The sequence below is a fragment of the Parus major genome, chromosome 5 (genome assembly GCF_001522545.3).
Source record: "Parus major isolate Abel chromosome 5, Parus_major1.1, whole genome shotgun sequence".
In the NCBI taxonomy this organism is placed as follows: domain Eukaryota; kingdom Metazoa; phylum Chordata; class Aves; order Passeriformes; family Paridae; genus Parus; species Parus major.
The window spans coordinates 23,561,042-23,574,684 of record NC_031774.1 but is presented as its reverse complement, the minus strand read 5'-3'; the positions used below and the strand labels follow the sequence as shown (position 1 = coordinate 23,574,684).

Genomic DNA, 13,643 nt, shown 5'->3' with positions numbered 1-13,643 from the left:
TGAAAAACTACAGGGTAGTATAAAAAGCCAGCACACATCCTGTGGGGGCCTGTAACCCTTCAACCCTTCACAGGCTCTGTGTTTCCTGTCACAGCTCTGCCCTCTCTAGGTGCCTGGATTAGGTTTATAACTCCTCTCACTCTTCTCGTTTACAAGCACTAATTTTTGTGTCCTTGCCAATGTACTAGCACATGTCTGTGACCTGTACACAGACAGTGTAACTCTTGCTCCTGGGGAACAATGCCTTCTAAGCGCATAGTGTGACTTGTGCTACACTGTTCAAACTGATTATTGCACAGAAGATTGAAGGGACCTTTCTTAGTTTGCTGTTAGCTGCCTCTTGTGCCTGTGGGAATCCCATCCAGTGTATGTGTAGAGTTCTGCAGAGCTGAGTTGCAGAGCTGCTTGCCTGGGCTGGCACACTGGCATCTGCCTCTTGCTGTGCCTGCTCCGTATGCATGTCCCCTGCCCACTTTGTGCCCAGGCAATGGTGAGGACATGCAGGCAGGCACATGGCTAGCAGCTCCTGGGTTCACAGGGTAATGCTTTCCTGCTGTGCCAGTGTGGTAGACTTGCAGGATGCCCCTATAATCTCCTGCACCTTTAAAACTGTGCAGTGTGGCTCATGTTCCTTGGTCACCTCATTGTTTACCTCTTCTCACTCCTTGGGCAAGCTCTGTGCTCTGACCTTAAAGCCAGGCAAGGACCAGGTACCTTGGCCAGATAGTGTGTAAAGTCAGATATGGCAGCACATTAAACAGCTCCAATGGGATGAGAGAGGGACTGGGGGGCTTCCCAGACACAGGCTGTAACAGGACACCTTGCCTTTCTGCAGGATTTCCCTGCACAGCCCTCTGCTTTAGAGCGCCTGCTCTTTCAGGTGTGTATGGCCTCTCTCTGTCCTCTGGGCCAGTCTGTCACGTCCACTGTGCCAGTCTCATGGGCTCATCTTGTGACACTGCTCTACAGTCAGCTCCAGTCTGTACCATGGTGCTCCCTGTTGCAGTGTGCTGTGCCTGTGTTCAATTTCATCCAAATGCCTGTGGTCCTCTATGTCTGCAGGGACCTTCTAAAGCAGGAGCAATGCTCCAAAGAGAGATGCAGAGGCCATAAGTTACATCTTTATCCTCTCTTTCACTATGCAGGAGGGAGATGGAGCCAAGCCAAAGACGCTGTCATTCCAGAAACTGTCACCCAAGTGGTGCTTCCTAGACTGTGAGTACCGCTCTCCCCTAGGAGTGTTGACTGGGTCTGATGATGTGCTAGCAAGGTCCTTTGGTCTGCCAGGTCACTGGAGGTAGGGGATGGAGATCCATGTGGCTGCAAAGATCTGAGGGTTATGATGCATTAGAAACCACAAAAGAACCTGAGAATTAGGACATTGTAGTTATGGCTCCTATGCCCAAAAAAGTGGGGGAATCAGTACCCCAACTGAAGTGCATTGACATCAGTGCACCAGGGCTACAAACAGGAGGAGCCAGAAGATGTGCCAAAGCAAGAAAACCATGACTTAGTTGCCATCACAGAGACATGGTGGGACAGGTCACACAGCTGGGGTGCTGCAATGGATGGCTATAAACTCTCCAGAGGGGACAGGCAAGGAAGGAGAGCAAGATGATCTCTTTCTATGTCAAGGTGACCTGCTCAGTGAATGAATGAAGAGCTGTGGATGTTGTCCACCTGAACTTCAGTAAAATGTTTGACAGTTTCCCACAGCATTCTCCTGGGGAAACTGCCTGTTCATGGCTCAGATGAGTGCACTGTTCCCTGGATACAAAACCAGCCTGATGGCCAGGCCCAGAGAGTGGTGGTGCCTGGAGTTACATCCAGCTGGTGGCCGGTCACCAGTGGCCATCTCCAGGGCTCAGTTTCAGGCTTGGTTCTGTTTATTATCTTTATCAATCTGAACGAGGAGATCAAGCACACCCTCAGTCACTTGCAGACAAGTTGGGTGGGAGTGTTGATCTGCTGGAGGGCAGGAAGGCACTGCAGAGGGATCTGGACAGGCTGGTTCATGGGCCAAGACCAGTTGCACGAGGTTCAACAAAGTGAATGTCCTGCCCTTGGGTCACAACCACCCAACCTGCAGTGCTGCAGGCTGGAGGAAGAGGGGCTGGAAAGCTGCCCAGCAGAAAAGGACCTGGGGGTGCTGGTTGACAGCAGCTGAACATGATCCAGTGTGTATCTGTCAGGATCCAATTACTAAGGTTCTTAGGAATGCCCCTGCCAGTGCAGATGAGACCATATGCCAGTGACAATAGTATGGGTTTTGTTTAGTAATAAATATGAGAGAAAGAAATAGAAAATAGGTGGGGGGGACAGAAAGAGAGTAACAGGGACAGAACAAGGAAAGTATCACCACTCTGTGGATCCCAATGATGCTCCATTGATCCTCTCCAGCCAGTCTTCTTGGTGGTGGAAAGCACCCCAAAAAGCATAGAATCTGATGGGTTAACATATGCTCAGGCCAGGTAGGAAAATCCAAGCACTTCTCTGGTGGGGAGGGGGGGAAGTGTTCCATTGTCTCTTCCACATTCATTGCATCACATGCAGTCCTGTGGTGCAAGGCCTCAGGAATGACTATGGGGGCACTTTGGGGCACGCTTGGGGGTTCCATAGCCAGTTTGTGTAAGGGAGGATGGGTTCACTGCCCCTGAGCAGAGGTTACAACACACCCAAACTTCCTCCCCCCACCTTGGTTGAGGGGGAAATAAGTGCAAACATGCTCCCAGCAAATGGGTCTGTGGACTACAGCCTCCCCCACCCTGAAGCAAGCCAGAGATGATTCTTAGCAGGACTATTGGGTTCGGCTCACATTCTTTTCCTTGTTTACTTGTTTGTTTCAGGTGATTGAAGAATGGGTTTTCCTTTTTAATCTCTGCAGTCTGACTTTCAGTCCAATGTCCCAATCAGGTATCTTCAGAGAGGCTCCTTTGTAGAGCTCTTTGTAGCTTCTTTACACAGTTTTTGTTACAATGAGCAAAATTTTATATCAGTGTTTGAGGCATGAACAGTTTCAGTCTCTGACAGTGTCCAGGCGGCCAAGAAGGCCAATAGCATCCTGGCCTGGATAAAGAAAAGTGTAGCCAGTGGGACCAGGGCAGTGATTGGCTCCCTGTACTCAGCCCTGCTGAGTCCACACCAGGAATCCTGCATCCAGTTCTGGGCCTCTCACTGCAAGAAAGACATTGAGGTCCTGGAGCATGTCCAGAGAAGGGCAGTGGAGCTTGGGAAGGCTCTGAAGCACAAATCTTAGGAGGTGTAGCTGAAGGAGCTGGGTTTGGTTAGCCTGGAGAAACAGAGGCTGAGGGGAGACCTTATCTCTGTCTACAACTACTTCGAAGAAGGTTATGTCAAATTATGTTGGTCTCTTCTCCAAAATAACCAGCCAGAGGATGAAGGGATATGAATGACTTCAAGTTGCATCAGGAAGGATTTTTTTCCCAGTGAAAGGGTGATCGAGCATGGGAACAGGCTGTCCAGGAAAGTGGATGAGTCCCCATTCCTGAAGATACTTAAAAGATGTGTAGATGTGGCACTTAGGGATGTGGTTTCATGGTGGCAGCATTGGTTTAATGGTTGGACTCGATGATCTTAAGGGTCTTTTCCAACCTAAGCAATTCAATCGTTCTGTGATTCTTGAATTTGGGAGGTGAGAGAAGAGACATTCAGTGAGAAGCCACAGGGAACCACTGAGTCTTGGGACTCTTGGATGTTTGGGTCTTTGGGGCTGAGCACCGCAGTGCTTTCTGCCAGGCTGCGTGTCTGGCTGCTGACCCGGAGTGGAGGAAGGGGAGTCTGTGGTTCTCTTGCCCCTGGAGCTGAAAGCAGCTTAGTGGCATGTGTTTGTCACTGCGGGACTGCTGGGGATGCTCTCCTGTGTTGCGCAGGCAGGGGGCCCCCCTGCTCCAGTATGCTCAGAGCCAAGCTCACCGTCAGCATCACAGTGGTACGGGAGAACAGACCTCCCTGCTGGGCTCCAGCTGCTGCCTATTCCCTGCCTGAAAGTAGCTTTCTCTTCTTCATTTTCCTTCTCTGAGCAAGAACCTCCCTCTGTACCTGGAAGCTGGCTGAGTGAAGTGCCCGTTGGTAGGAATTCATCTCTCTGACATCCCAGCAAGCAGAGTGAGTGTAGACCACAGCAGAACTCAGCCATGGGTTGCAAAGTGAGCCTGGGAAGCCTTGTGCTAACAGAGGGTGCAACTTCTCCCTTCAAGGTTCCAGCCCTGCGCATGGTGTTGCCGCTCCCAGGTGTCATTACTGGGACTGCTGTACCAGGGCCACTTTCCCTTCTCCTGCCAATCTCCCAGCAGCAGGTTCTGGGCTCAGAAATATGTGTCGGGAAAGAGACTCATTCAGCACAACACAGGTTCATTCAAATGGCTGAATTATAGGCCTTGAACAGTAGCTCCTTGGATGCAAAAATCCAGGATAAACATGGCTCTTTCATTCCTCTCACCTGCTCTGGCACATCCCCACTGTTTGCAGAGAGACTTCCTTGGGTCTGCAAGGATCCCACTGCAGCAACCTCTCCTGGACTGGCACCAATAGCCTGTCAGGATACTGGGGAAATGCTGCCCTGCATGGGAATCCAGGTGTCCTGGCACTGTGCACTTACCTGTCCTGGTCTCCCTTGGTGATGCCCTAAGTCCATAACCCCTCCCTGCTCCCCTAGGGATGGTGGCTGTGTGTGTCTTGCTCCAGCATAGCCACTTGCTCTGTTGGAGCTCCTCTCTCTCTGTGGTGATCTCTTCACTCAGACAGGTTGGAGGCTAATTTGAAGCTCTCCTGTCATCCTAGGAGACAGGGGCTTGGATCTACAGCTGGTGGTGGCATGCTCTGTTGTGCCTGACAATCGTGCTTTGAGTGGCCTCATGGAGGTGGCTGGATAGCTCACTGGCACTCCTGGTGGGAAGAGGCCATCTTCCTTGTCTCACACCAAGGATCAGCCTGTCTCATTCTGTTCCTGTCTTACAGCAACCACGGCCGATCGGTTCTACAGGATAGACCGCGCACAGGTGAGTGCAGCTTCATCCTGCACAGTCATCCATCCCCCTGGGAGGGTGCTTGGGTGTCCCACCTGCATGCAGACCAACAGACAGGCATAGCCTTGGAGCCACACAGGTCTTATACCACTGCCCTGCCCTTTGGCATCCCCCAAAGGGATTGCATGACGAGCCTGGCCCAGGACCAGGCTCAGCACCCCCGGGTTTCTGGAGAAAAGGGAGGAAGCCTGGGTGGTAGCACCCAGAGCCTTGGGCTTAAAGCTGCCTGCAGGGCACTCCAGTGCAGCAGGCAAGGAATAGCAAACATAGCAACACTGGCCAGGGAACCCACCAGCTGGGGTCATCTTCACCAGTATTAGATACTTTCCCTAATGAAGTGGGGAGGAGGACATGGAGATAAGGCTTACAAGGTTGCTAAGGTGGCAGGTGGTAGGAAGCCTAAAAAAGAACAAGGAGATGCAAAGGCTCCCAGGCACAAGACTGTTCAAGCCACTATTACTCTGCTGAACAAATGGGTGAGCCACAAACCTGTCCAGTGGAATATGAGGGGATGGAGTTTTTAGAAGTAGGTCTTGCTTCTGAGGAAGCTTGAGCTGACTTGTGTCTTTCAGGAACACCTCAACTATGTGACAGAGATCTCTCAGGATGAGCTCTATGTGCTGGACCCAGAGCTAGTGGTCACTCAGTCTGTGAGCACTTCTCCTGCCATGCCTGACCTTGTGGACTCATCTGCCACACCTCCTGGGCACCATTTTGCATTTCCCTCCTCTTCCTCCTCTCCTCCCTCCTCTCCTGCCCCCAGGTGAGTCTAGAATGGGAGTTCTGGGTCTCATGAAGAATGGGCAGTGATGGGAGAGCTAGGGTGGGCTTCACAGCATTGATCACTGGGCTAGTTTACAGGGGAGCTCCCTGGAAGAAAGCAGGAATGCAGCGTTGAGTAAGACCAAGGGATGAGATGTCATCCTGTTTTCCTTGTTCCTCTGCCAACACTGCCCTAAGCAGTGGGGCATCACCATGGTTGTGACCCCAGGCTCAACCATGGGGTCAAGCTCCAGCACCTGGCCCGTGAGGCAAAAGACATGCGTGTCTTTCAGCCAGACTAAGGCCAGTGTTGGGTATGGATAATGGTGCCAGGAGCAGCAGTAGAAATGGGAGTGGGGATGGAAGAACTCAGATCAGGGAAGAAGGAGTGCCACAGGCAGGTTTCTCCATCCCTCTAATGGTGGCATACCTATTAGGGCCATCTGCTGCCAGGACTGGCAGGGTTAGTTACACTTTCACTTCTTCCCTTCCAGCGCTGAGCCTGAGCGTTGCCTCCCACATAAAGGTGAGCAGAGCCCTACCCCTGGTCATACCGCCTCTCAGGTTGCACTCTTCTGTTTTCCTGCCATGGGTTTTTTTGGCCTATCCTTTCCCTGGTGAGCAGGGAGGAGCCCCGTTGTTCCATGTGTCCTGGAGCATGGAGCCCTGCGGGCGGGTGACCCAGAGGTGAGCACGAGAGACCTGACAGTGATTTGTGGAGTGGCCAGCCAGGCGCCTTCCCGGCTCCACCGTGCGGGAAATGATATGGCAAGGGGTTAATCCCCCACCTGCACAGCTGAGCGCTGTGGAGTGGGTTGGGAGGCTGTCTCTGCCTCTCCCTGGGGAGGTGGGAAAACTAGATCAGGGGCCTCACCAAGCTGAACAAATGGAAGGAGTTTCCTGAAGCTTGACCGGAGCCTGGAGGTGTGAGTGAGTCATTGGTGAGAGGCGTCTTGGCTGCTGGCTGATGCCCAGGAGACTTGCTCCCCACTTTCATCACAAATTATCCTGCCCAAGGGCAGAGACTACCCCCCCTGCACATGCATCTCGCTGGGGTTGAGGTCTGGCTGCACCCCTAGCGACATGGTCTCTCCTTCCCCTGGCTTGTTCCTTGCATTCCTGAAGGTGGAAGAGCCGTGTAAATGCAGTCTGACCAAGGGTTTAATCCCTGGAGCAGCCTGTGCTCCTGCTCCACACCTCTGGTGCCCAACTCTTGTCTTCAGGATTGGATAAGCAATGTTACAGATTGACTTTTCTGACCCTGACACATCTCTTTTTGCAGATGACCTGCTGATAGAAGCTGCCAAGAGCGGCAACTTCAACAAGGTAGGTGCTCCAGCAGCCTGCTGCAATGAGCAGCCAATGCTGGCTCCTGGGTTGGTGTGCCCCTTGGGCTAAGGAAATCCCTGCCAGCCATGACCCCCAGTTGCCCTGGAGCAGCACCTGTCAAGGCCTTCCTTCAGGAATGGTGATTGGAAACCAGGCAGGTTTCTGGCAAGGAGCCCTGGTTTGTCTCCTGGGGGACACGAAGGGAAGGGAGAGGAAGGGAGGGGACTTGATAGCATGGCAGAACTGGACAAAGCTCTTCACCAGCCCCAAGTATCCACATAACCTGTCAGGCACTCCAGGCACATAATACTGGGGCTTGGAGCTGGGAAATGCAACTCATCCTGAGCAATCTGACAATTCTGTAGTTTCAAGAGCTGCACCGAGCTGGAAGAGACCTGATGGTGCGAGACTCCTCAGGCCAGACTGTCCTCCACCATGCTGTCAAATCAGGAAGCAAGGACATCGTCAAATACATCATAGAGAATGGTGAGCTGGAGCCCGAGTTCCACTCTTAGCAAAGGAGCCTGGCAGCCAAAAAAAATCAATCCTCTGCTCAGAGGGAGCGCTCCTGGGCTTAGATCACTTCCCTCTGGGTTTGCAGCATCATCCTTCTGTTGTTTGGGCTTTTCCTGGCATCTCTCTGCCAGTACTGGGGTATCCTCATGGCTATTGCTCTGTCCTGGCAGGGATCAGCATGTCTATGGGAAATATTTTCAGTGTCTTGCTTCTGCCTTCAGGGCAGCTGACCTGTTGTTTTTGGCAGTTCCCACTGAAATACAGACAGCTTTGTTTTTATTTAGATATTGCTCTGTAGTGAGTCCACAACCAATTCTTCTTTCTGGAGATCAACTGGGCTCAGATGCCATTGCTGACCTCAGTTCTTTGGAGCTAGGACTTCTGTAGGCAGCATGAAAATAGCAGCCCCTATGGAATGATGCATGCTATGACCAGGGAGTAGGCAGGTCTGTCTGTGCCCCAGCCAGGTCTCACTCACCTGCACTCTTTCTTTCCACAGCTCCTTCAGAAATCCTTGATGCCACAGAGGAGGAGAAGTAAGTCGCTGCCTGACTTGCATTACCTGTTGGCCAGACCCTCTGCAAAGTGACCAGTCATAGGGGCACTTCAGCTGCCCTTGCTCTAATTTCTAGCCATGATTTCTAGCCATGTCCATTTTGGACAGACTGCCCCTGAGTAGCACCCCCTCCTCTGCCAGGGCTGCCTGGACACAACTCACCATCAGCTCCTCCTGCTGCTGAATTGCTGTCCCTTGCTGCCACCCGCATGTGCTGAGTGTCCCTGTTCAGGGGGACATCTCATATCTCTCGCTTTCTCTTCCTCAGTGGTGAAACCAGCTTGCACCAGGCTGCAGCCTTACGCCAGCGCACTATCTGCCACTACATCGTGGAGGCCGGGGCCTCGCTCATGAAGACAGACTTGCAGGTGACAGTGGGAATGGTGGCAGTGGGGCTTTCTGGGTGACCAGAGGGCTGGCAAGGAGCAGAGCCAGCAGGAGAGCAGAACAGGGCTTCTTTGGGTGAGGTGTTTGCCAGTGAGAGGGGAGCTGACATGGAGCACCCATGTTTGCCCAGTAGAACTCAGCTACAGAGGGGTTAAATCCGTCTTCTCTTGGCGCTTCTCTCCCGGTTGTTTTATTAAATTAGAAGCAAGAGGCTGGAATGTCTCATCCCTGTCTCCCCCTTCCCACCCTCAGGGGTCAGAGCAAGGACATTCTCCCTGAAATCTCCCTCCCAGCTGCAGGACTCCCCCTGCTCTCCCCCACCAGCAGTCACAGTGGGGGATCTGGGAGCTCCTCTTGGCGGGTGAAGCTGGCCTGTAGGGAGCAGGAGCAAGCAGTGGCAGCACTTTCCCTCACATGCTGACTTAACTGAGCTGTGCCTTAGTGTCAGGGAATTGTGCCAGCCCTGGAAGAAGAGTTGCAAAAGAAGAGGACTTGGGGCCATATTTTGGTACAGGAGGTTCCTGGGGCTGGCATATGGCAGAGGGGATGTGGTCAGACCTCTCTGGTGGAGGTTTTTAGTGACGGGCTGGAGCAGAGGTGATGTAGCAGAACAAGCCAAGAAAGTGCAGTCTGTGGGTCTGGGACACCATTTAGGAGCCCAGTTAAGGGGTGCTGGTGGAGCTTGGGGTTCAATTTAGACAATGCACATCCCTGTTTGCCAATTGTCAGGAGAATGTAGTACAGATAATCTCTGGCTCCCCATCTTTCCTCCTTGGTCCTGTCTGAAGCTTAGGCCTTGCACAGTGCCCAGAGTGGGGCTGGCCCGAATGGAGACTCAGCCAGCAGAGGCAAGAGGAGAGGGCAGTTCGGAGGACATGGCCCCTCTCTGTCCCTAGCCCCCTCATTTGCCTGATGGAGAGGAACAGCCCCCAGACCGCCAGCACAAAAGGGAGCCTTGCTCAGGCATGCGCCTGCCCCAGGGAATGGGTTTGCACGTGCCTGTGCAAAGGCATGTTGGGTTTGTGGCTGCCTGGGGACCCCGCTGTGCTGCTGCACTGACCTCTCACGGGCTCCGGGTCACAGCCTGCCTGCACAGGCAGGATCCACCTCATTACGAACCCCAGCAGCAGACTAGCAAGGGTTTGGAGCAGGCTGATCCCTCTCCCTGCAGTGGTGAGGGAGGCTGAGCCTTATCAGTTGGAGAGCCTCAGCCCAGCCGGGCAGGGAGGCCCTGGCAGCTCCGGTTTCAGGCTGCAGGCAGGCAGTGATGCAGAGGGGCTTCTGCAGGGGAGCAGGGAAAGAAGCTAAATTCCTTCTCTGTTAAATGAGTGATTGCATTCAGGGGATGTGGGGAGTAGGCCATCAAGGAGAGCCAGCACCAAAGCACAGAGTTGTCTCCATCCCCTGATGGTGTGGTTGCTGGGGGGTGTGTGAGGGATCACAGAGCATGCCCAGTCTTGGGGTGCACATCCCAAGATTTCGTGGTGCGTGATACCTCTCTGCAGCCACACACACTGATGGGCTTTTGTGCACAGCCACATCCAGGCCCAGCGGAGGGCTCTGCATGTCTGACCATTGTTCCTGATGGAGAAATATGGCTGTGGGCTGCTCTGGAGGCCACTGCACGCTGCTGCAGCTGCCCATGCCCTGCTGTGCACCAGGGGCTGAGCCAGGCAGGATGGGTACCCCTTCCAGGGCTGGTTTTCAATGGCAGCGGCAGAGCGCCAGGTTTCTGTGGCCTTTCTCAGCAGCACAGCAGAGGCTGGGCACTTGGAAAGGAGGAGCAAGGAGCAGGGGGAGGGAAGGGGGAGAGAAGACAGAGCTGGGAGCTGTTAACAGATTTGCTTTTTATGGAGTGCGGGAGTTCATTAGTGGACACAATCCAGATGGCTGCAATAAGCTGGTGAAATGTGATCCTCCTCCGGGAGCTGGAGCGCTAGCCAGGCTGTGAGAGGGAAGGGGGGTTGGTATTCTTGGGCATTCCCCAGACATACCCCTCATTCCTCACCCTTTCCTGCCTGCCTCCCCAGCACAGGGGAAGAGCAGTTCATGGGGACCAGCCTTTGTTTCTTCTTGGGTGACTTGTGATGCCCAGGATGAGTCATGTCCTAGCCCATGCTTGGAGCTGATGGCTCTTCAGGGGACAGCTTCCAGGCCTTCAGTAGTCAGGCTCCTCAGGAGCACACTTTGATCCCATGGTGAGCACATGGGCATTTGGCTGCTGCCTGACTTGGGGTTTGGCTGCAGGATCTGCTGGACCCAGCCACATGGGGGAATGGGGACGCCTTTGGGTGCCAAAGCAACGTTCAGGCACTGTTTGGCACTCTTGACTTCTTGCCTCCCCTGTGCAGGGAGACACCCCGAAGCACCGTGCTGAGAAAGCCAATGACCCCGACTTAGCTGCCTACCTCGAGAACCGACAGCACTACCAGATGATCCAGCGGGAGGACCAGGAGACGGCTGTGTAGTGCTTGGCGTGCCTTAGCCCAAGCCAGCTCATGCAGGATGAGAAGAGGACAATACCAACTGGCAGAGCTGTATCTGGCCCAACCCTACCCAGATGCCAACCTGGTTCCTGGAGATGGATACAGAAGTGCTCTGCCCCAGGCTGGGCTGGGACTCTGTTTGTGAGGACAATGGATATTTCAGACTTGAAGCCTGATTCTCTGTGTGTCCACCCCTTCACCTCTCATTCACCACATTCCCTGCCCTAGGTGGGCTCTATCCCCCAGCCATGTTGGAGCAGGCCAGGCTGAAGCCCTCAGTCAACCTTGTTCGTGGGAGTAAGGCCAGTGCCCCCTCCACAGGCTCCTACCTATGATCCTTGTGGGATATCATTGCTTAGCCCCTCTCTCTCTGCTGGCAGTGCCCCTCTTTTAGGTGCTTGGCTAGGTTTGTGTCCTGTTCCTCCTCTCCTGTCTGGCACAGCTGTGGGAGCTGCATGGACAGACTGCAGAGGCTGTGAGCTGCAGACTTTGCCCCAAAGGAAGTGCCACAACTTACTGGCCCTGCCTTCTCCTCCCTCCTGGGGCTGCACCCCATCTGTGTGTTGCCCTACCCAGAGCCTTCTGCAGTAGGGGGGAAGTCACTTGTGCAGCCAGTCTTTCCTCAGAGCATCTGGGCCTGGTGCAGCTGGAAGTAGGGCAAGAGATGTCCTCCTGATGGGCCTTTAGTGTTCAGCTAGCAGTCTGACTCAGGGCTGGGATGGCATGGAGGAAGGCTGCCAATCCCTCCCACCACACTTCTCTCCACAGGGTTGGGTAGAACAGTTTGCACACCCGCTCTGCTGAGCATCTCTTTGTGAGCCCTCTGCAGGGTGGTGGAGAGCTGCACTCAACTGGGGCAATGGCAGCAGTGATGCCCATTATATTTCCCAAATACTGACTTGGATTCAGCTGCCCTCCCTGCTTCAGTTTCCCCCTTAATGCTAGACTTTGCACGGGGCTGGTCAGGCAGTGCTGGGGTCAGTGCTGCTCTCAGGGATCCCCTCCTGCCCCCCAGTCTGGCAACATGCATCCTCTTAGTCTGACTCCTGCTATTCCCCAAACTGGGCACAGGGCTTTGCAGGGAAAACTTGAGAGCTCACCCAGCTGAGTTAAAACTCACCTGGGTTGACCATGAGCTCATTCTTTCCAGTTTTAGCAGAAAGAGGGATTTGGATTCATAGGAACCACCAGGGCTCCTCGCCCTGAGTTATGCCTGTAGTACAATAGAATTTTACCAACCGCCTGCCATGGGGCAAGAGGCACCACAAGCCATCTCCCTTGTTGATCTGTGACTGCTCGATGCTGAGACATCAAGCCAGGCCTTCAGCAAGGCTTTTCTGAGTCCCTGAGACCAGGAGGTACCCACAGAGAAGGAAAACTGATGGCTCTGAGGCTAGCAGACCTGCTTGGCACTTTTGGATGGGCAGTGGTTGTAAAGGGGGTTGCTGTTTGCAGCTTGGCTCCAGGAGAGGATACTGCTGCTGTCGTGTGTGGTCTGTGCAGTTCCCTCTGCGCTCACACACAGCTGTGCCCACTGGGTAGTGTTGGGAGGCACTGTTTGAATCCCTCCTAGTACCAAGAAAAGGGTATGAGGATACTGTAGGGGACCAGAATACCCTTCAGACTTTTTTCCCAGGGGCATCCTTGAAGGATGGAGGATTCTGTACTGGGGAACAGAGGTGCAGGGCAGTGCAGGGTGCCAGTGGTCGGTGGCAGTACTGGCAAATAATAACGATAGCATACTAATGCATTGACAGCTGGAGCACGCCAAGAGTTCCTGGAGTTCTCATCAGCACTGCTGGCAGGCCACTGACAAGGCACTGTCATCTGAGGTCCACACCACTGCTGCCCCAGACAGGATGCCCAACTTGGCCCAGAGGCATTTAGAGCCTCAGCTTTCCCCTTCCTCCCTTATAGTTTTTGTACAGGTAGTTGAGAGACACACTGTCCCCTTCCCTGCCTGGCCCCTCCATGCACCTGTGAGCAGAGTTGCTGTGCAATTCCAAGCCTGCTTATATTTTGGTGAAGAAGGAGGGGGTGTTGATCGCCATGCCCCCTGAGGGCAGGGGTTCTGTGCAATACCTGGGTCTGTGTTTCTTAGACGCTGTTGTAGGATTGTATTTTTGTAACTATGTGAGGGTGTTGGCTCCAGCCGGCCCAGGGCCTGGCATGAGCCTGTGTTCCCATTGCTTTTCAACTTTGACTGTTTGGATGTTGTTGTTTCTTGACATTGAAATAAAGAGATTGATGTTTTAGTTCCTGTCTCCTGCTGCATCTGCAAGATTGCAGCAGGCACTGCACAACTGATGTCCTGCATGGCACAAACAAGATTGGATCCCAAGGCCTCTGCCTTTGTCCAAACTTGGGGTAATTTTGGGAGTTCTCTCCTGGCCTACATCCTTGTTCACTTCCCAGCACAGCATCCTTCTGGGACTGTTGCTAGATAGAGGGTCTTTGTCCTGAGGGACCTTCTCTATTCTGTGTCATACATCAATGCTCATGTAATCTGGGAAAGGGAGAAAGTGCATTGCCTTCCCAAGTGATCCAGAAGGCCTTGGAAAT

The 13,643-nt window shown here is 53.5% G+C and overlaps 1 protein-coding gene across 9 annotated transcripts in view; it reads left to right on the top strand.

The window, feature by feature from the left end:
- DGKZ (diacylglycerol kinase zeta) overlaps window positions 1–13,336 on the top strand; it is a 52,489-nt gene extending 39,153 nt beyond the window's left edge. For 5 of the 9 annotated variants that reach the window (XM_015631516.1, XM_015631520.3, XM_015631515.3 and 2 more), the window contains 10 exons: window positions 836–880; window positions 1,146–1,215; window positions 4,978–5,018; window positions 5,618–5,808; window positions 6,302–6,333; window positions 7,090–7,133; window positions 7,502–7,622; window positions 8,152–8,188; window positions 8,477–8,576; window positions 10,947–13,336. In XM_015631516.1, coding sequence (XP_015487002.1) covers window positions 836–880; window positions 1,146–1,215; window positions 4,978–5,018; window positions 5,618–5,808; window positions 6,302–6,333; window positions 7,090–7,133; window positions 7,502–7,622; window positions 8,152–8,188; window positions 8,477–8,576; window positions 10,947–11,063 — 798 coding nt within the window. In that variant the 3' untranslated portion in view covers window positions 11,064–13,336. The other 4 variants (XM_015631519.3, XM_015631513.2, XM_019007037.2 and 1 more) reach the window with 3 other exon arrangements.
- The last annotated feature ends 307 nt before the right edge of the window (window positions 13,337–13,643 follow it).